The sequence below is a fragment of the Lepus europaeus genome, chromosome 2 (genome assembly GCF_033115175.1).
Source record: "Lepus europaeus isolate LE1 chromosome 2, mLepTim1.pri, whole genome shotgun sequence".
NCBI lineage: Eukaryota > Metazoa > Chordata > Mammalia > Lagomorpha > Leporidae > Lepus > Lepus europaeus.
Window position 1 is genome coordinate 1375283 of NC_084828.1, and position 21339 is coordinate 1396621.

General features: G+C 61.6%; 1 protein-coding gene across 1 annotated transcript in view; it reads right to left on the minus strand.

Moving 5' to 3' along the window:
• The window catches only part of COL18A1 (collagen type XVIII alpha 1 chain), a 52847-nt gene that overhangs the window by 22416 nt on the left and 9092 nt on the right, over nucleotides 1-21339 (minus strand). The window contains exons 2-5 of the mRNA XM_062204495.1: nucleotides 10196-10740; nucleotides 4757-4846; nucleotides 2670-2729; nucleotides 1092-1221 (exon numbers count right to left, since the gene is read on the minus strand). Of these exons, the coding sequence (XP_062060479.1) occupies nucleotides 1092-1221; nucleotides 2670-2729; nucleotides 4757-4846; nucleotides 10196-10740 (825 nt within the window). The remainder of the gene's footprint in view (nucleotides 1-1091; nucleotides 1222-2669; nucleotides 2730-4756; nucleotides 4847-10195; nucleotides 10741-21339) is intronic.

A 21339-nucleotide genomic window follows, 5' to 3' on the forward strand; every position in this document is an offset into this window, starting at 1 on the left:
GGGAGGAGTGACCTGGGGACCCTGGAGACTGGCCTTCACAACCTCCTGAGCCTCACTTCTGCACCCCTGACCCAGTAGGGAACAGTGGTTACCTGGTGCTGAAATCGCCACATGTGTCGAGGACTCGGAAGTCTCCCCACTTCCCAAGTGCAGCCCCCTGGCAGGCACAGAACCGCAGCCTAGACTGGGTAGGCACTCGGATAATCCGTGAGCTGAGTTCCGTGGCTGATGTCGACAGTGTCTGTGGGCTCAGCTCCATGGCTGCACGTGGACTGGCCAAGCAGCCGGGAGGTCGCCTCCCAGGGCGGCACATTCACAGCCCTCACAGCTCTGGGGGACACAGGAGCCACACCCCCACAGCTGTGGCCCACAGCCCCGCCCTGGCTGCACTGCTCCACCTGGCTGGACGGCCCTACAGCAGATGGTGCTGCAGCCACGCCTTGGCCACAAGAGGGCGCCCGGGCTCTCTCTGCACTTCACGTCCCAGCAGAGCTCAAGGCAAAATCTGAAACCCGAGCCTCTGGCAACATTTAAAACCGCAGAATCAGGATGCCCTAAGTAAGGGGTGCCTGAGGGGGTGAGGACGCCACATCGGCACGGCCACCAAAGGCTCTTAAGCTCCAGCGGTGCAGCCCAGCTGACACAGCCAGGTCCTCGCAGAACCAGGAGGTCAGCAGCAGTGGGCGGTGGCTCGTCACACAGCAGGGGACAGGGGACACACAAGGAGCACGCAGCCCCCTCCAGCAGCCTGCAGCCCTGACGTGCCCCGCCCTGTGCGCTCCACTGCTCCAAAGCCGCCTCCCTCAGGGTCTGCTCACAGCCCCAGGACCCTGCTGGCCCTGGCAGTGGGAGGAGCCATCTCTCAGCATCCATGGGGCCACACCCCGCCAGGAGGGGCAGAGAGGCCGTGGGCTCACCTCTCCTGAGCCTGGGCCGGGAGCCAGGCCTCGCCCCGCCACGCTGAACCCACAGCACAGCACACGCACACACATGCATGCTGCACAAGCAGACACGCACCTCACACCACACACGCGTGCATGACACACACACACCGGATGCACACCACACAGGCACGCACGGAAGAGTTCTACCTCCTAACGAGGCCACCGTGGTTTCCTCCTCAGTTTCTTCAGCTCTGGAATCTTCTATGCTGCTGCCTCCAGCCAAGGGAGGAGAAGTGACCGGGGGCTGCTCAGGGAGGCTGGGTGTTCGGGGTGCGCCCTGCAGGACGAGAGGGGAAAGCGGCTCCATGGCTCTGTGAGCCCCGCACCCCAAGCAGGTGCTGCTGCACTGAGCAAACCCAGGCCTGAGGACAGCTGGGAGCAGCCAGCTGTGTGCTGCAGTCCCCCAGGGCAGCCCTGCCCGCCCCCCCCGACTGTGCATCCCCAACTGGCCGAGGCCCGAGGCCTCCTCAGGGCCAGGCCAGGCCCCTTCCAGTGGCTGGGGACACGGAGGGTGGGTCTGAGATGCCAGGGGTCCCTGTGGGTGAGTCTCCTCCTGAAACACACGTGTACCTGGTGAGGATCACGGCCCTGGGCCCCGTCCCTTAGCCCCTGCCCGCACTGATGTCCTGTGACCCCTGTCCCTTAGCCCCTGCCCGCACTGATGTCCTGTGACCCCCATTCCCCACGAGTGAGGCTGCCCTGCTCTGGGAACCCAAGGGGACATTCAGATCGGCGGGCAGGGACCTGCCGCCCGACACATGTGTGGCTGTGCCCCGTGACGTCCTCCATGTTGGTGAGAGTGTGGTCCAGACAGAAACGGCCACCCTTCCAGGGGCCGATGCCACAGCCAGCCATGTGGGCGACCCAGCCCAGGGTACAGAGGGGAGACCGGGGTCCACACCAGCCAGGGACAGAGGCTTCCTTCTGCACAGCTACTCCGTGCAGTGACCCGGGGACACTGGAGACTGTGGTCCCTGTGAGGAGTGACCCGGGCACACTGCAGGTGCAGCCAGCAGGCCCCTTGGAGAAGCTCCTTGGAGCTGCCTGCTGGGTCGTGTTTCTGCAGGGGCTGCCCAGGTGGGGCAGGCGGGGCCTGGCGGGGTGGGTGTGAGCAGGGCTGCACCTGCTGGGGGTCATCCTGGGCCGCTCAGCCGGCCTGGCACAGACAGCCACCATCGTGTTCCGGGCACCTCTGCCTCCCCGAGTCCCCAGCCTAGCACGTGTCTGGGAGGAGGAGGCCGAGCGGCCACTGAGGATGCTGTCCAGGGTCCTGGCCACTACAGGGCCAATGTCCTGCACATCACGTCCAGGGGGCTACTGTGCGTCTCCTCATTCCCAGAGCTGCCTGGCCCTCCTCACGCCAGCGGAAAGGCCAGGGGGTCCCAGCCCTCCTGAGGGTCGGTGGGTCGAGTGACCGTCCACCGTGGGAGCTCAGCATCCCCCAGCCCCCTGGCCCCAGCAGGAGCCCTCGCGCCAGACGCGGGGCACGAGGCTCACCCGCAGGGCCCTCCAGGTGTCCTTGGGTGGCCTGAGGGACGCCGAGGTCTCCTCAGAACCTCACTTCCGTTCCCACTGGAAGCAGCAAGGCCATCCTCAGACTGAGCACGTCACACGTGACACGGGGGAGCCCGAGTCACACACGCGTGTGCACACATGTGGCTGTGTGGGCACGCCCCACTATGGGGCGCGGTCCCCGGCTAGGAACCCTCGGGGAGGGTAACTCACCGTCTCCTCCCTGGCCAGCTCTCGGTTCTCCTCCAGTCCACTCCCAAAGTCTCCGGAAGCCTGAAGGGTTTAGGGGCAGTGAGAAAGACGATGACCGCAGTCCAGGCCCCGGCAGGGCTGCCAAGCGATGAGGGCCTTGTCCCCGCCCCGCGGGGGCAGCCGCCGAGCCACCTCCCTGCGCCTCTGCGGGGAGGCGGGGCCGCAGGGTGGACACGCAGGCGTCCCCTGCCTGGCCATCAGCCTGGTCACGTTTCAGAGCCAGGGTGGCTATGGCACCACACAGAGAACCGTGGGGAGCACACCTGTCCCGTGGCCTGGCCGCTCTGCTTGGGCACAGGGCCCTGGGGAGGCCAGGCACTTGGACGGTCATGGCCGCTGCTGCGGGAAAACTCGCCCAGTGCCCACGCCGGGACTGGACTCGCACACGCGTCGCTCGAGGCTCAGCCTCTGCCCGGCTTCGTGGAGGCTCTGCACTCCGTCACCGCGCTGGAAACCAAAAACTCTGGCGGCCACGTGGTCCCGGCCCCCAGGGTGGCGGGGTGGCCGTGTGCAGGCACCTGGGCGCCTGGCCCTGGCCTGTGCACCCCAGAAGCAGCAGCAGGGGGTGAGCGCTGCCCAGCCACCAGAGCCACGGACCCATGAGCAAAACACGGGACCGGTGCAGGTGGACCCAGGCTGGCTGCGGCTGCACCCTCACCAGTGACGGCTGGACGTCACGCTGGGGCGTTTTGTGATCTGGAAACTTCTCTCAGGAATATTGTTTACCCCCTGTCCACACGAGGCTGGGATGTGGGAGGTTTTCCTCCTAGGGTTAACACGCACACACCCCACATATGTACTTACGTCTACACACCACACATCACATCACATACACACATACCAGACACTGCAAATCACACACACACAGATCACACACAAACCTATACACCACACATACACACCACTACACGCAGCACACACCATGTACATGCCACACCATACAGACACCACACATCCATACCCACACCCCCACCCTACCCACCCACACTCCACTCTCAACCACACTCACACGCCTCCACCCCCCACACCTACACATAGGACTACATGCACCACACATACAACACATAGCCCATACGTCCCCCACATACATGACACACACAACACACCCACACATCCCCACATACGTACACGTCACACATAACACCATACCCCGCAGCACTCCCAAGTGCCCCCATATACCCACACCAGACGTACCACACACACACTACATACACCTACACACACCCACTCAGCACATACCCATACCCACATACACACTTACACACACTCAAATATACACACCACACACACTCACATACACACACACCACTCACACACTGATATACACATACACCCATACTACATACACACCCTCACACACATATACACACACTCACACACATACACTCACATTCCACACACACATATTCACACACACCCTTACACATATACACACATTCATACACACATGCACCCACACCACACACACATATACACACACTCACACACATACTCATACACACCACACTCACACATCATACTCACACACACACCACACTCACACACACATACACACACCACACTCACACATATCACACACTCATACACACACTAACACACACACCACATACACACACACTTATACTCATACACCCATACCACATACACACCCTCACACACATACACTCACACTCCACACACACACATATTCACACACACCCTTACACATATACACACATTCATACACACATACACCCACACCACACACACACACACTCACATACACATACTCACACACACCACACTCACACATATCACACACTCACACACACACACACACACCACACTCACACATATCACACACTCACACACACACACACCACACTCACACATATCACACACTCACACACACCACTCACTCACACATCCCCACAGAACCCTCTGGCGGCCCTTACCCACTCCTGTTCTGTGTTTGTTTTTCAACGGAGAGGTCGGGCTACCCCACCTCCCTGGTACCCAAACTGGCGTCTCTGGGGCTTTTCCGCACCCCCTGGGGTCCGGGCACTCACCCCGCCGTCGTCGTCGTCGTCATCCTCATCCAGGCAGTGCAGGGGGCTCAGCTGCGGGTCCCCACGCACCCTCAGCTCCGCGATGCTGCCCTGCACGCAGACGGGAGGGGTCACCAGCGATCCCAGCAGAGCCGGCGGTGCCGGCCCCCGCCCCCGCCCCCGCCCCCATCCCTGCCCGGCCCTGAGAGCACAGGAGGCTCGGGTGCTTCCCTCCAGGGCCAAAGCTTCACATCAGGAAGACGGCGAGGGCCTGGAGGGGGCAGTGTCCTGGGCACTTGGGGTCAGCACCTGGGGCAGAGGGTAGCCGGAGGCCCCAGGGGGCAGCTGCGCCAAGGCGCTCGTGAGCCCTGTGGCCCAGGGCAGGGGAGTGCAGCGCCAAGGAAGGCCCGGATGTGAGCCTGTCTCGGGACAGCTGCGGCCAGCGCCCCCCCAGGGCACCAGGAGGCCTGCCGGCGCCCCCAGCCCTGCAGGGGGAAGAGGGGCCCGGGTGCCTTTGTCGATAGGCGCTCCCGCTGGGCCGTGTTCCGGTATTTCCGGATTGCTACTGAACGTTTTCATCCGGGGCACCAGCGTCAGCGTGTTTTCTTCCGCAACAGAGCCTGCCTGTGCGATCCCGAGTGAGCTGTTCTGGGACTCCCACGGTGGGCGCGTGTGCGCTGGGCACGGCCAGCCAGCCGCGTGGGGGCCTCAGGCTCTCTGCCAGGTCCTCTGTCCTCGCCTGGAACACGGAGCCCACGGGTGTGGCTGCTGCAGCGGATCTCAGCTGTGGACGCCGAACCTGACTTCGTGGGATTCTCACGTCACAGGGCAATGGTCGTCTTTGGTTGTTTCCGGCCATACAGAGCTGAGAGGCCTCTGAGCCCATGGGAGCCACAGAGGCCACACCTGCCAGACCCCGGTCATCTGTTCCCTGGGCTGACCCTGGCGCCATCTAGGTCCTCCCTGGTGAACCGTGGCTGGGGTCCCGAGCTCCGTGGGGGTGGTGCCCTCTCACAGCCCTGCCCCTGCAGCCTCAGGAGGGTCCGAGTTTCCAGAAAGTTCTGAGGTGCAGCCAGGAGAGGCCCAGCCCTGGCCTGGGGACATCCAGGTCATCATCAGTGTCCACCGTGGCCCCTGGCTGGTGGGCAGTGGCACTGCGAGGCGGGGGGTGGCCGTACCCTGAGGCCGCATCAGGGACCAGGACTCCTCCTCAGTCCAGAGGGGACCAGGCCAGGGGTGCCACCTGCAGAGCCCTGTCCTCACTGGGCACGCCCACTGAGGTCTCAGCTCAGCTCCTTGTGTCACTCAAATCCCATCCCCTGCTCCATCCTCACCTATCTGGCCACGCCCTCCCAGGACGGACCTGTCACCTCCCTCAGCTGTGCCTCAGGTCCCACAGGACACGGGGGCAGGGCCTGAGGACCGGGCACAGGTGCAGCAGGGGGCGGGTGCATCTGGGCAGGGAGAGTCCCTGGGCCAGAGGGAGAGCACAGGCTATGGCCACACACAGTCCAGCTCCAACCTGAAGTCCTGGGAGCTCTAAGCACCATGATGGGCTGGACAGTGCCCAGGAAGGGTGTGCAGGTGGTGAGGGTGTGTGTGTGTGTGTGATCATGTGTGCACGTGTGTGACAACATGTGTTCATGTGTGTGAGCACATGGTCATATACATGTGTATCATGTGTGAGAACATGTGATCATGTGTGCAGGAGCACATGGTCATGCACATGTGCACCATGTGTGAGAACATGTGATATGGGCATGTGTGTGGGAGCACAGTCATATACATGTGCGCCATGTGTGAGAGTATGTGATCATGTGTGCGGGAGCACAGTGATGTACATGTGTGCCATGTGTGTGAGCATATGTGTGCACGTGTGTGGGAGCACACGGCCATGTACATGTGCATCATGTGTGAGAACATGTGATCATGTGTGCACGAGTGTGGGAGCACACGGCCATGTACATGTGCACCATGTGTGAGAACATGTGATCATGTGTGCACGAGTGGGAGCACACGGTCATGTACATGTGCATCATGTGTGAGAACATGTGATCATGTGTGCACGAGTGTGGGAGCACACGGCCATGTACATGTGCACCATGTGTGAGAACATGTGATCATGTGTGCACGAGTGGGAGCACACGGTCATGTACATGTGCACCATGTGTGACAACATGTGATCATGTGTGCAGGAGCACATGGTCATGCACATGTGTATCATGTGTTAGAACATGTGATCATATGTGCAGAGCACACGGCCATGTACATGTGCACCATGTCTGAGAACATGTGATATGGGCATGTGTGTGGGAGCACAGTCATGTACATGTGTGCCATGTGTGAGAGCATATGATCATGTGTGCACGTGTGTGGGAGCACACGGCCATGTACATGTGCACCATGTGGAAGCATGTGACTGCACATGTGTGAGACAAGTGCGCCTTGTGTGTGCACATGTGTGTGATCCTGTATGTGGACATGTGTGCACACATGAGTGCGTGACTGAGCATGTGTGTGTACAGCTGTGACAGCACACACGTGGGAGCACAGAACCCCAGGATTCCCTGGGCGCACACAGGAGCCTGTCTGGTCCAGACGGCACAGAGGGTGGGGCCCCGGCTCCTTCTAGACGCAAATCCTCAGGCCTCCCACACCCACAGGAGGGGAGGGGTGTGGCCTGTGGGCCCCTCGGGGGAGGAGCAGATTCCAGAAAACTTTCTCAGCAGGGGCATGGGCTCGGGGGGCTTTGCGTGGTCTTGGCCAGCGGCTCCCCGCACAGAGCAGCCCACCCCGCAGCTGCTGTGATGCCAGGAGGGTGCTGGGGCAGAGCCCGCCCTGCCTGCCACCCGCCGTCCGTGCCAGGGGCCGTTCAATGCAGAAGCCACGAGACTCCTTGCAAATATTTGATGGACTTGGAACCAGGAGTTATGAAATCCAGAGCGCGGGACGGAGGATCACAGAACATTCCGCCAGCAAACATGGTGCACAGGCCCCGCCTGGCGCCCAGACCAGGCCACGAGCTGTGTGTGACCGTCTGGGGCTGTGCACGGTGGCCGTGCGTGAGCTCCGGCCCCCTCCGGCCCCTCTCCTCACCCCCACCCCCGCAAAGCTGCCTCCTGCAGGGGAGCCTGGCAGGTACAGCACTCCCCCGCCCTGGACCCTGCGGCCGTGCCCAGTGACTCCGGTCCACACGCTCTGTGCAGCCTGCGCCTTCCCTGGGTGCCCCGATTGACCCTGCCCAGCCTGCGGCTACACTGGTGACTCGGGCCACCACACTCCGTCCACTCTGTCCGCTGAGCACACGGCTTGTCCTCAGGGTCCTGCCACGTGGCCACACCCAGGCTCATCATCTTCGTACAAACAACTGTTCTCTCTCTCTCTCCAGTTCCAGCCAAACCAGGCAATGGCGTTTGGGGCGGCACATGTAGACCGCGGCACTCACGGTCACTCCGGAGGCGCCAAGTGGCTGTTGTCAAGAGGGTGTCGGGAAGGGGCCATGTGAGCTGAGTGCCAGGAAGCGCCAGGCTGCGGTCAGACCCATGGGTGCCCCCAGCTCCCGGGAGGAGGAGGAGGCAGAATCTATCCTTTGCTCCGCCCCTCGCGAGGCAAGGCCACCTCTCTCCCATCACCCACTTTCTGTGTAACGTGGCCATGGCTGCACACGGAGCAAAATCCACAGCCTCCACTGCTTTGGCCGCTGAACAAAGCACCGGCGACAGCAGGGCTCCCTCTCCTGAGCTGCTGGCCTGGCGCCCGCACGGCCGGGGTCACAGGGCATTCGTGGGACGTTCATCTGCAAACAGACGGCTGACATCAAAAGAATGAGGCCAGAGCAAGGGACGCGTCACAGAGATAAAGCAAACCAGGCCACTGAGAACTCGGGGACACTTCGAGCAGGAGTCAGGGCAGCGCACCTGCCGAGCACATGTGGCACCAACAGGGTACACGTGACACCGTGCAGCTGGGGCTCCAGGGAGCATTCTGGTCGCTGGGCAGGGTGAGCGACTCTGGCTTCTGACCCAAAAGGCCTCCTCTGACGCTGCCCTCGGCCAAGGAGAACCGTGGGTGCCCTGGGTGAGGCCGGCTCCGACCCTGGGTGGGTGGTGTGAGGGCGTGAAGGAGTCAGTTTCCGGCAGCTCCGGCGGCTCTGGGCTCAGTCCTGCCGACCCCGGAATAGGCACATCTGGAACAAGGCGTCTGTACGACTCTCGCCCTGATCAGACCTCGTTCTGCTCACACGCGTCTCCTCCTCCCAGCTGGGAACCCACAGAGAAAAGTCTGAGCTCCAGGATCTCGGGGACACACCCAGTGGACCAAGGAACTGCACAGGCCTCTGGACAGGGGCCCAAAGCCCCCGCCCCATCTTCCAACCGTGAGAGGTTCTGCAGAGACAGAGTCCTGGGTGTTTCTTCAGGCCACTTCTGACATCCAACACAGAATGAACTGAGTAATAAAATCAATGTCATAAAAACTGAGGCTCCTGTTCTTTCATATGTAAAGAGTTTCTACAAATCAATAAGAAATTGCTGAACCTGTCCTGAAAAAACCAGGAACAGGATGGTCACAAAGGACAAGGCAAACTGCCAGCGATGAGGTGGACAAAGGAGGTGGGAAGCCGAGTCGTCCTCACCACAGTGGCGCCTTTGCCTGGGACCCCTTGTGCCACACACGTGTCTCACAGATGCCGGTGGCTGCACCACCAGGCAGGCTCCCCAGAGGCCCCCATCAGCCGATTGCCCCACCCCACTGGTGTGACTGGCACCAGTCTCCTTCCCGTCAATCATGTTTGCAAGTCAAAAGGAAAGCACAGAGGCCCAGTTGGATCTCAAAGTCCTGGGCTCCTGAGCCACGAGGGTTAAAAGTCGCCGCCAAGGGTCAAAGGTCAGCTTCAGAGCTGAGACCCCGGGACGTGGAGCAGCTTCAAACAAGCGGCCTCTGTCTGGACAATAATTAACTCTCTGTCCCAAGGACACATCCCCCCCCCCACAGGGACCCCTGTCGGGGCGGCCCCAGTGCCAGAATCCAGGCCAGTGAGTCAGCGCGGGCCGAGGGCACCCACACGGCTGCTCCCAGGGGACCGAGATGCCAGCCCCGGGCGCAGAGACGTGGCCCCGCCCCTGCTCAGGGCTCTGTCCACTTCCCCGGAGCAGCGGGGCAGCCACATGCCGGCCACCACACTGCCCTGAGGTGCGAACCCCCGGGGACGGGTCACTCAGAGGCCAGCGGCCGCCCCCAGAAGGGCCCTGAGCAGCTCACTGCTCGGCCGTCACCGGCTTCAAACGGCCGGACCTCTCACAGGGCCCTGAGACCCTGCCCGCCCGCTGTGCCCGGCTCACACGGGGTGGGGGCGGGGCTCCTGACCGTGGCAGGGCAAGGGGGCAAGAGCATGGCGGCCCCTCCCGGGACTCAGGGGAAGCCCCGCTGCCCCGGGCTGGCCCCAGCGTCCTCTCAGGTTACCTGGAACTTGTCAGGGTCGGCTCCTCCGGCCTGAGCCACAAAGAGGCCAGAGCCAGGCTCCAGCTGCAGGCCCTGTGCAGAGCGCGTGAACGGCACCCTCTGGAACTCCTCGCAGTCCACGGAGAGCGTCACGTGGCCGCCGTCCACGCTGAGTGCGAAGCGCAGCCACTGGCCGACGAAGGCGGGCAGGCGGAAGCTGGCGGCCGTGTGCGTGTGGCGGGCGCCTGGCTCCGTGTAGAGCAGCGAGATGAGCTGGTGCCCGTCCCGCACCTCCGAGACCTTCACGCCCAGCGTGATCACGGCCTGTGCCGGGTCCGTGATGGCAAACAGCACCCCGGCGCGCTCCGTGGCCGGCCGGATGCGGAACAGCAGCAAGAAGTCCCGGAAGAAGGGGCTGGGGAAGTGGTACTGGGCCGCCTGGCCGCTGTTGGCATCCGGCCCGAAGACGTAGGCCAGCCCGACGGTGGGGTCCTCCACCTCGGTCACCTGCTGGGGCGGGGGCTCGCCGAGGAGCTGCAGCAGCCCGACCTCGTCGCCGGAGCCCTCTGCAAGAGCAAGGGATACGGTGAGGAGCCCTGCAGCCCCCACCTCCGCCAGGCGGCGCGCACAGGGCCACGAGGCTGGGGGCCCTGCCGCCCCCCGGACCACCAACGGCCACCCCTGCTCATCAAGGCCCCAACCACTCTCCAGAAACCACCTGCGAGGGGCCGGCTCGTGGCGCAGTGGGATAGGCCACCGCCTGCGGTGCTGGTGTCCCCAGTGAGTGCCAGAGTCCCCGCCACTCCATGTGCCACCAGCTTCCTGCTCCTGTGCCTGAGAGGGCACGGAGGGCGGCCCAAGGACCTGGGTCCCTGCGCCATGTGGGAGACCCACATGGAGCTCCAGGCTCCTTCCAGCAGGTGGAAGACGCTGTCTCTCCCTCCCTCTGACTCTGCCTTTCAAACAAATACATCTTCAAACAGAGAGAAAACCAGCTGTAAGGGATTAGGCAGTGTCCCTCCTCCTCCAGGGACTCACAGGCCACAGGGGACCCCCAGGGACATCACAGCCGGCTGGGGGAGGGGAGCATCCCCACGGGAGTGCAGAGCCCCCACCAGCCCCTGCCTGTCCCCCTCGCTCTGACCCCAGGAACAGCAGCGCCAGGCATTACCTGAAGGAAGCCATCCCTCAGTGGCAAGAGAGAAGAGGAGCCTAGACGCCCCCCAGGCTCCAGACTCCCCAGCCTCAGTCACTAGATGCCCCCCAGGCTCCAGATGGCCCCCCAGCTCCAGACACTCCGCAGGCTCCAGACTTCCCCCTCCCAGGCTCCAGACACTCTGCAGGCTCCAGACTCCCCCCTCCCAGGCTCCAGATACTCCCCAGGCTTCAGACCCGTCCCAGGCTCCAGATGGCCCCCCCAGGCTCCTGTGCACCGAGAGCTGGTCCCGCACACAGCAAGCTCCTGGCACAGACAAGGAGAACAGGGCTGCTCTCCTCAGAGCCGCCCTCCCGTCACTCCCATGGTCCTCATGGCTTCTCTGCAGGGGACCCCAGAGCCCCCCAGGTTGCATGGGGGAAGCCCACACCCAGGGGCACTCACAGCAAGAGCGTGGAGGCTGTGGGGAGATGGTTGGGGCAGGTGAGTGAGCACACAGGGGTATGCGTGTACAAGTGAGTGTGTATGTGCAAGTGCTTGTGAGTTCTCGAGAGTTCATGAGCATGCATACATGTGTGTTCATGAGAACATGAGTGTGTGTTCATGAGCGGGCACACATGTACGTGCACAGGAATGAGAATATGAGTGTGAGTGTGCGAGTGTTCACGAGAATATGAGTGTGAGTGCACAAGCATGCATACGTGTGAGCGCACAGGAGTGAGTGTGCGAGTGTGCGAGTGCTCACGAGAATATGAGTGTGAGTGCACAGGAGTGAGTGTGTGAGTGCTCACAAGAATATGAGTGTGAGTGCACAGGAGTGAGTGTGCAAGTGTGCGAGTGCTCACGAGAATATGAGTGTGAGCGCACAGGAGTGAGTGTGCAAGTGTGCGAGTGCTCATGAGAATATGAGTGTGAGTGCACGAGCGTGCGTATGTGTGAGTGCACAGGAGTGAGTGTGCGAGTGTGTGTTCATGAGAACTTGATTGTGTACTTGTGCACTGTGGCCGCACAGGCTGGGCCCCTGCCACAGGCCAAGCTGATGTGGGGCTCCCTGGGGCACAGAAGCTGAACCCCGACTTTGGGAGACAGGTTGTCTTTCAAGCTCCTTGAGAAGAAAACGAACGCAGAAGCAAGACGGGAGCCCTGCGGGAGGCGCCCTCCGGGCCCGGGCAGCCCTGCACTCTGGTGGCCGGGGACCCGGCCACGTGGGCGGTGGGGCTCCCTGTGGGCCTCAGCCCAACCCCGACTGCCAGGACGCTGGCGCCAACTGGAAGCAGAGCTGGCCAAGTGCAGAGTGGCCAGAGGCCTCTGTGGACACAGCCTGGCCTCGCACCTGCTGCCTGAAGGCCACGGCCAGAGAGCACGGCTGGGCTGGCCCTGGGCGGTCACTTCCTGCTGACAGTGCCACTGCCAACCCAGTGACAGCTGCCACGGCGGTCCCTGCTCATCAGAAGCCTGGGGGCCCAGGGTCCCCTTGGCGATACTCCAGGGTTAGAGGCAGGGCTCACCGGCCTGAGTGCTGGCGACAGAGTGGGGCGCCGCCCCTACCCTGCCAAGGAAGACAGCAGGAGGCCACAGCTGCCAGCTCCCAGCCTGACCCGGCCAGGTCCCTGCAGAGCCACAGGTGGCTCCTGCCAGACTCCCCTTCCTCCTTCCACATTCCTCACGGCTCCCGTGAGGGGACGCTCGCCTGGAGAAGGCCCTGGCCCTGGGTCACTGGATCCTGGCCTGGGCTACATGCCCCAGGAGCAGATGACGTCATCGCCTCCCACACTGCCGGCCCGGCCCAGCTGGAGGGGATGCAGCCTCCCTGGGGGACGGACGTCTTCCTGGGAACGGGGAACACGGCGGGTGGCCCCTCTGGTCAGCCCAGCGCCACTGGATCCAGGCACCAGGGAGCTGGCCGGCAGAGAACAGTCTGCTCAGCAAAGAGGCCAGCAGGACGGGGCTGGCTGTGGTGACATGGGACTGACTCACAGGTGAGACATCTACAGCGTCTCACCTGTGCCTGGGATCCCAACCACAGCCGACCCCGACGGCACTGGGAGTCTGTTCCAGGCACCAGGGAGCCCAGGAAATCCCTGGAGCACAGATGTCCCTGTCCCATGTCACTCCTGTCCCATGTCACCCCGTCCCATGTCACTCCTGTCCCATGTCACCCCTGACCCATGTCACCCCTGTCCTATCCCATGTCACTCCTGTCCCATGTCACCCCGTCCCATGTCACTCCTGTCCCATGTCACCCCTGACCCATGTCACTCCTGAACCATGTCACCCCTGTCCCATGTCACCCCGTCCCATGTCACCCCTGTCCTATCCCATGTCACTCCTGTCCCATGTCACCCCTGACCCATGTCACCCCTGTCCTATCCCATGTCACTCCTGTCCCATGTCACCCCATCCCATGTCACCCCTGTGCCATGTCACCCCTGAACCATGTCACTCCTGTCCCTGTCCCATGTCACTCCTGTCCCATGTCACCCCTGACCCATGTCACTCCTGTCCTGTCCCATGTCACTCCTGTCCTATGTCACCCCATCCCATGTCATCCCTGTCCCATCCCATGTCACTCCTGTGCCATGTCACCCCTGACCCATGTCACTCCTGTCCCATCCCATGTCACCCCTGTCCTATCCCATGTCACTCCTGTCCCATGTCACCCCTGAACCATGTCACTCCTGTCCCTGTCCCATGTTACTCCTGTCCTGTCCCATGTCACTCCTGTCCCATGTCACCCCTGACCCATGTCACTCCTGTCCCTGTCCCATGTCACTCCTGTCCTGTCCCATGTCACTCCTGTCTCATGTCACCCCTGACCCATGTCACTCCTGTCCCTGTCCCATGTCACTCCTGTCCTGTCCCATGTCACTCCTGTCCTATGTCACCCCATCCCATGTCATCCCTGTCCCATCCCATGTCACTCCTGTGCCATGTCACCCCTGACCCATGTCACTCCTGTCCCATCCCATGTCACTCCTGTCCTATGTCACTCCTGACCCATGTCACTCCTGTCCCATCCCATGTCACTCCTGACCTATGTCACCCCGACCCATGTCACTCCTGTCCCATCCCATGTCACTCCTGTCCTATGTCACTCCTGACCCATGTCACCCCTGTCTTATCCCATGTCACTCCTGTCCCATCCCATGTCACTCCTGTCACATCACTCCCTGTCACATGTCACCCTCGTCACGTCTCACTCCTGATGGAGGGGGCCATGGGCCACGGTGAGCGAGTGCCTCTGGAGCCTGAAACAGGCAAGACCCGGGTTCTCCTCTGCACATGGATTCCACACGCCCAGGCTAACCGTGGACGCCAGGTCTCCACTCTGCACACGGATTCCCACACGCCCAGGCCGACCGCGGACGCTGGGTCTCCGGGTCTCCACTCTCACACGGATTCCCACACGCCCAGGCCGACCGTGGACGCCGGGTCTCCACTCTGCACACGGATTCCCACATGCCCAGGCTGACTGCGGACACCGGGTCTCCACTCTGCACACAGATTCCCACACGCCCAGGCCGACCGTGGACGCCGGGTCTCCACTCTGCACACGGATTCCACACGCCCAGGCCAACCGTGGACGCTGGGTCTCCAGAGCCCTGAGACGTACGTGTGCTGCCTATGCCACTCAGTGGGGAGGAGGCTTAGAGAAGCCTGAATGCAGATCCAGGTGGGGCTCAGTCCCTCGTGCAGCTGCGCGGGGTCAGCCGAGGACAGGACGCGGGAGGCTGCCAGGCAGGAAGGGCCACTGTGCCTCAACACCCCTGCTTAGGGAGGGAGGCCGCCGTCCGCAGATTGCCGGGGGTGTGAGGCGCTGGAGCCCTGGGACGCTGCTGCTCGGTATCAGGTGGTGGCAGGCTCAGAGAGGAGTGGCTGGCCACCTGCTCACCTAGGGCCTGCCTGATCCCGGGGGCCTTACAGCTTGGGGTGAGCTGTGACTGACTCCCGGACAGACCTGAGCCTGCCGGGAGGACCCCCCGCCTCCCCTCCAGAGGCCAGGAGCCCAAAACAGGGAAGGCCTTGGGGCTTCTGCTGATGACTCGTGGGTCCACCCCCAACCTCATGAGCACAGGAGCACAGCGTCACTCCTGAGGGCCAAGTCCCCGGAGATGTGGCCATCCAACACCCCCTCCCCACGGAGGTCTCCCTGGGTTGGAGTCAGACCGGAGACCTCTGAGCTCCGAGGGCACCCACGGTAAGTCGCACTGGTATTTGGGGTTGCTGGGGGCATCCAGGCCACCTGCACTTGGTCCAACAACAGTGACATCTCAAGACTTGAGCTCTTACTGGAAGTGCTCAAAAATGACTCCCAGAGGATTCGAGGAAGGTGACGGAAGAAGCAGCAGGAATCAACCTCCCAGCACCGGCAGAACCTGAGGGCCCGGAGACCACCCAACAGAGCACTTGCATGCTGACTGCTGCTCATTCAGGTTAACTTCCGCTCCTGACACGGGGAAGGTACCCCGGCCACCCTGGCCAGCTCAGCCCCGAGACAGGCAGCTGTGTATGAGCTCCCAAGGCAGCATGTGCACAGATTCCAGACGTAGGAGGGCAAAAGGGCTCCACCATCATGATCAGGACCTGAGCTCAGGCTGCTGGAGGACCCGGGCCACAGTCGTGGGGGGGGGACCTGGGCCACGGACATGGGGGAAACCTGGGCCACAGTCATGGTGGGGGGATCCGGGCCACGGCCTCAGGGGGGACCTGGGCCATGGTCATGGTGGGGGAACCCGGGCCACAGTCATGGTGGGGGACCCGGGCCATGGCCTCAGGGGGCACCTGGGCCACAGTCATGGTGGGGGGACCCGGGCCACAGCCTCAGGGGGGACCTGGGCCATGGTCATGGTGGGGGGACCCGGGCCACAGTCATGGTGGGACCCAGGCCATGGCCTCAGGGGGCACCTGGGCCACAGTCATGGTGGGGGGACCCGGGCCAAGGCCTCAGGGGGGACCTGAGCCATAGCCACAACGAGAAAAATGAGAGAATGACTTGGACGCCCAGGGACAAGGGGCAGAAAACCCCGAGCGAGCGCCCCCAACAGACACAGCATCTCACAACACGTCCCAAAGCCAAACCAACGACCCGAAGTCCCGCCCAGACAGCAGGTGTGAGGGCCAGGACCTGATTCCCGGAGTGTCCACATTATGAGTGCCAAGTGTCCGGCCGGCGACAAAAGCAAAGGCAGAGTGTGGCACAGAGAAAGAAGCGAGGGCAGCAGCAGGCACCGTCCCCAGGACAGTGGACGGAGATCTACCGGGCAGACGTCAAAACAGGCGTCTTGGGACCGGCGCCGCGGTGTAGCGGGTAAAGCTGACGCCTGCGGCACTGGCATCCCATATGGGCGTTGGTTCGAGTCCCAGCTGCTCCTCTTCCAGTCCAGCTCTCTGCTGTGGCCCAGGAGTGCAGTGAAGGATGACCCAAGTCCTTGGGCCCCTGTACCCGCATGGGAGACCTGGAAGAAGCGCCTGGCTCCTGGCTTTGGATCGGTGCAGTTCCGGCCGTTGCAGCCATCTGGGGAGTGAACCAGCGAATGGAAGACCCCTCTCTTCCTCTCTGCCTCTCCTCTCTCTGTGTAACTCTCTCAAACAAAATAAATAATTCTAAAAACAAAAACAAAAAAACAAAAAACACGCATCTTACAGACGCCCGAAGGACCAGGGGAAGACGTGGAGAGGTCGGATAACGATGCACAGAATGAAATACCCATACAGAAAACGTGAAGGAAAGCCCGGTAGATTCTAGAACCAAAGGGTACAGTGAGTGAAAATGATCGCTCACTAGTGACGCAGACGTGACCGGAGCAGGCAGGCGAGAGGACTGGGAACTGGGGCAGCCTCAAGCAAGAGGCCACGGGAGAGAAGCCACAGGGACGGCGAGGGCACCACGTCAGGGCTGGCGACTGAGCCACACTGGTGCCGCTGGCATTCCACAGCAGCGTGCTGGCGCCGCCGCCGGCCGCCCTGCTTCTGCCTCCGCGCCCTGCTGCTGCGCCTGGGAAGGCGCGGACGACGGCCCGAGCCCCTGGCCCCTGCCGCCCAGGTGGAGACCCCGGCTTCTCCCTTCAGCCTGGCCCAGCCCCAGCTCTGTGGCCACCTGAGGAGTGAACCAGCGGATGGAAGAGCTGCCACTCTTTCAAACAACCAACATCTAAAACTACAAAGTTTAATAAAAGAAAGGTCTGAAAACTCCCCAGAGTTGATGAACTCAGAGACACTCACACAAGACACGGCGTGGTCCGACTGTCACAGGCCACATGTCCCTCATGGGGCCACGGGCACGGTCATCAGATTTCCCATGAGAAACCCCAGAGGCCAGAGGGCAGTGGGCCGACACCGGCACAGCGTGATAAGGATACAACCCCGCAGCCTGGCCAAGTGAAGCAGAAGCAGAAACTTCCAGATAAACAGAGTGCAGGAGTTCGATCCCCGTGAGGGAACCTGCCGGGTGCAATGGAAGGCGCGGGGCGGGTGGAGGGAGCCGTGCGAGGAACAGGGCTCTCGGGCGTGGCCAGAAGCACGGCAGCTCCGGCCTCACTTCCTGTGTCCACCCTGGCCAAGCAGCACTACAACTCGGGCATCTCTGCGTCTCATCTTTAAGAGGCAAACGCGTATCCAGGAATTCCAGCTCAGGCTGGGCCACACAGTTGTAAAGAATTAGCTACGCCGAGGACCCGGAGGCCGAGGGCCGCGGCTGTGACGGGAGCCAGGCGGGCAGCGGTTCAGGGCGCCGTGACCTCAGCATGTTAAATGCAGCATCCACAGGAGGACAGCAGAAAGGAGTGTGCACACCTCAATAAGAAAATGAACCACACACAAAACAAGGCGAGAACGCGGGAGGCGAGGGCCGGAGCTGTGAGGCCGAGAGCACGCTTACGGCAAGGACGGAAGCCGACCCCCGTCAGCGGCTACACTGAGTGGCTCACACTCTCCAATCAGAGACCAGCGGAATTCATCAGAACACGTGAGCCAAGGACACGCCCGTCACACGAGACTCACCTGGATCCAAATGACATCCAGGACGGTAGACAAACGCCATCTTATCTGAAAGCCAACGGACGGAAAGGGATATTCTACGCAAACAGTAACCGAAAGATAGCCGACAAAGCAGACGTGGACCTTAAACGTTACAAGACGTGAAGAAGAAAGTGACGTGTTAGCAGGAGACCCAATACAGCCAGCAGGGCTATCAGTCCCGCACGCTGGTCGTCAGAACGTGTGACGCAAAACCCGCAGTCAGGCGGGGAAGCTGCTCCACAGCAACAGTGGGACACGAAGACTCACGGCTCCCTCTCCCCTGCAGAACCTCACACGTGCCAGGGCCCGACCTTAGGGTTCTAGCGATAAACATCACATAAACCACAATGGGATGGAGGCAGGAATCCCTACCGGAAGTGAAGCCAGAAGATTCGCCAGTCTGTGGAGACGGAACGGCGCCCTCCACAACCTCTGGACCCAAGGCCACAGCACAACGGGGGTCACAAGTCAGAGACTGCGGGAATCAACCCCACGGGACACAGGACGGCCGCCCTGAGAGGGATGTGGGCCACAGCGAGAGCGTGAATCCACCAAGTTCACAACAGACGCAGCCAGAGGAAACCAAGGCAAAGCCACAGCTCACGAGAGAACAGACAGGCAGAGAGCAGGAAAAGAAGAGAAAAAACGGAGGCCAAAGGTCGGTTCTTGGAAAGGCCCTACGAAACAGACAAGGCTTCACCCCCATGGCACAGGACAGACTCCAGTCACTGCGGTCGGAAAGGGAAGCGGAGACATCAGCACCGACCCTACAGAAGCGGACAGGTCGATCGGAGAGAACCGCGAGTGTGAACCCCAGGCAGACGTCCTAGGAAGATTAAATCACAAGGGACAGAGAAGCGGAGCGACCCAGGGTTTAGAAAGAGATGGAAGCGTCTTGCAGTCTCCGGACACGAGACCCTGGCCCCGACGCTCCGCAGGAGGCTACCAGTGTCTAAAAACCAGTGCCCATTCCTCAAACAGCAAGAAAACCAAGGGGGTGGGCACCTTCCTAACCCATTCCCCGTGGCCAGCACTGCCCCGACAGCACAGCCACACAGGCCACTGCAAGGAGCATCCACGAACTCTCGCAGGGCACCGCACGCAGGGTCCGGCAGCAGACGGGTGCTGGTGAGACGGTAACCGGGTGGGGTAGCTTCTGAGTAACAGCAATGAACATGGCGACGCCGCATGAACAGGATGAAGAGGAAAACAAAACACAGGACCTGCTCACCTGCTGCAGAGAGAGCGTCTGACAAAGAGCCACACCGGCTCCTGCCACACTCAACACGGCAGGCACAGGGCGACACCTCACAGTGAGCCCCACACTCGGGGAGGGGAGACACACGAGAGAGACCACAGTGAGTGCCACACTGGGGGAGGGGAGACCCACGAGAGAGACCACAGTGAGTGCCACACTGGGGGAGGGGAGACCCACGAGAGAGACCACGGTAGGCGCCACACTCGGGGAGGGGAGACCCACGAGAGAGACCACGGTGAGCCCCACACTCGGGGAGGGGAGACCCACGAGAGAGACCATGGTGAGCCCCACACTCGGGGAGGGGAGACCCACGAGAGAGACCACGGTGAGCGCCACGCTCCAAGGAGACCAAGGGCGAGGACACTGCTGTGCCGCACGGTGCCCCAAGTCCCAGCTGGAACGAGGCAACAGGAGGTGAAGAGCACACACACCAGACACCACCCCCACCTGCAGCCCCAGTGAAGAAAGCCTGAAGATCCCACGAAAGCAGGTTGCAACGTCCACAGACAGCACCGAATTTCCACACGTTAACCACAGAACCATCCAGAGAGCAGATCGCAAAGGCGACCCATCCACAGCAACACCAAAACAACAAAATACTTGGGAACTGACCTAACCAAGCAGGTGAAACACAAGAGAACCACAAAACGCTGCTGAGAGAAATGAAACTCGACATGGACAGCGGGAAGCAGGCCCACGCTCACTGGCTAGGAGACTGAGACTGCTGGCTGCTGTCCAGCACTGCTGGAACCCAGTACTGCAGCCAGGGATGGACATGCACACCCTACAGTGATGGACACCCCACAGTGATGGACACCCACATCCCACAGTGATGGACACCTCAGTGATGGACACCTCACAGTGATGGACACCCACACCCCACAGTGTGGATACCTCACAGTGATGGGCACACACACCCCACAGTGATGGATACCTCAGTGATGGACACCTCACAGTGATGGTCACTCAGACCTCACAGTGATGGACACCCCACAGTGATGGACACCCACATCCCACAGTGATGGACACCTCAGTGATGGACACCTCACAGTGATGGACACACACACCCTACAGTGATGGACACCTCACAGTGATGGACACCCACACCCCACAGTGTGGATACCTCACAGTGATGGGCACACACACACCCCGTGGTGACGGACCCTCACACCCCACAGTGATGGACACCTCACACCTCACAGTGTGGATACCCACAGTGATGGTCATTCAGACCCCACAGTGATGGACACCCACAATAATGGACACACACAGTGATGGACACCTCACAGTGATGGACACCAACACCCCACAGTGTGGATACCCACAGTGATGGTCACTCAGATCCCACAGTGATGGACACCCACAGTGATGGACACCTACACCCCACGATGATGGACACTCAGACCCCACAGTGATGGACACCCACATACCACAGTGATGGACACCTACACCCCACGGTGATGGACACCTCACACCTCACACTGTGGATACCCACAGTGATGGTCACTCAGACCTCACAGTGATGGACACCCACAGTGATGAACAGCCACATTGACGGACACCCACAGTGATGGACACTCACACCCCACAGTGATGGACACTTCACACCTCACAGTGTGGATACCCACAGTGATGGTCACTCAGACCCCACAGTGATGGACACCCACAGTGATGGACACCTACACCCCACGGTGATGGACACCTCACACCTCACACTGTGGATACCCACAGTGA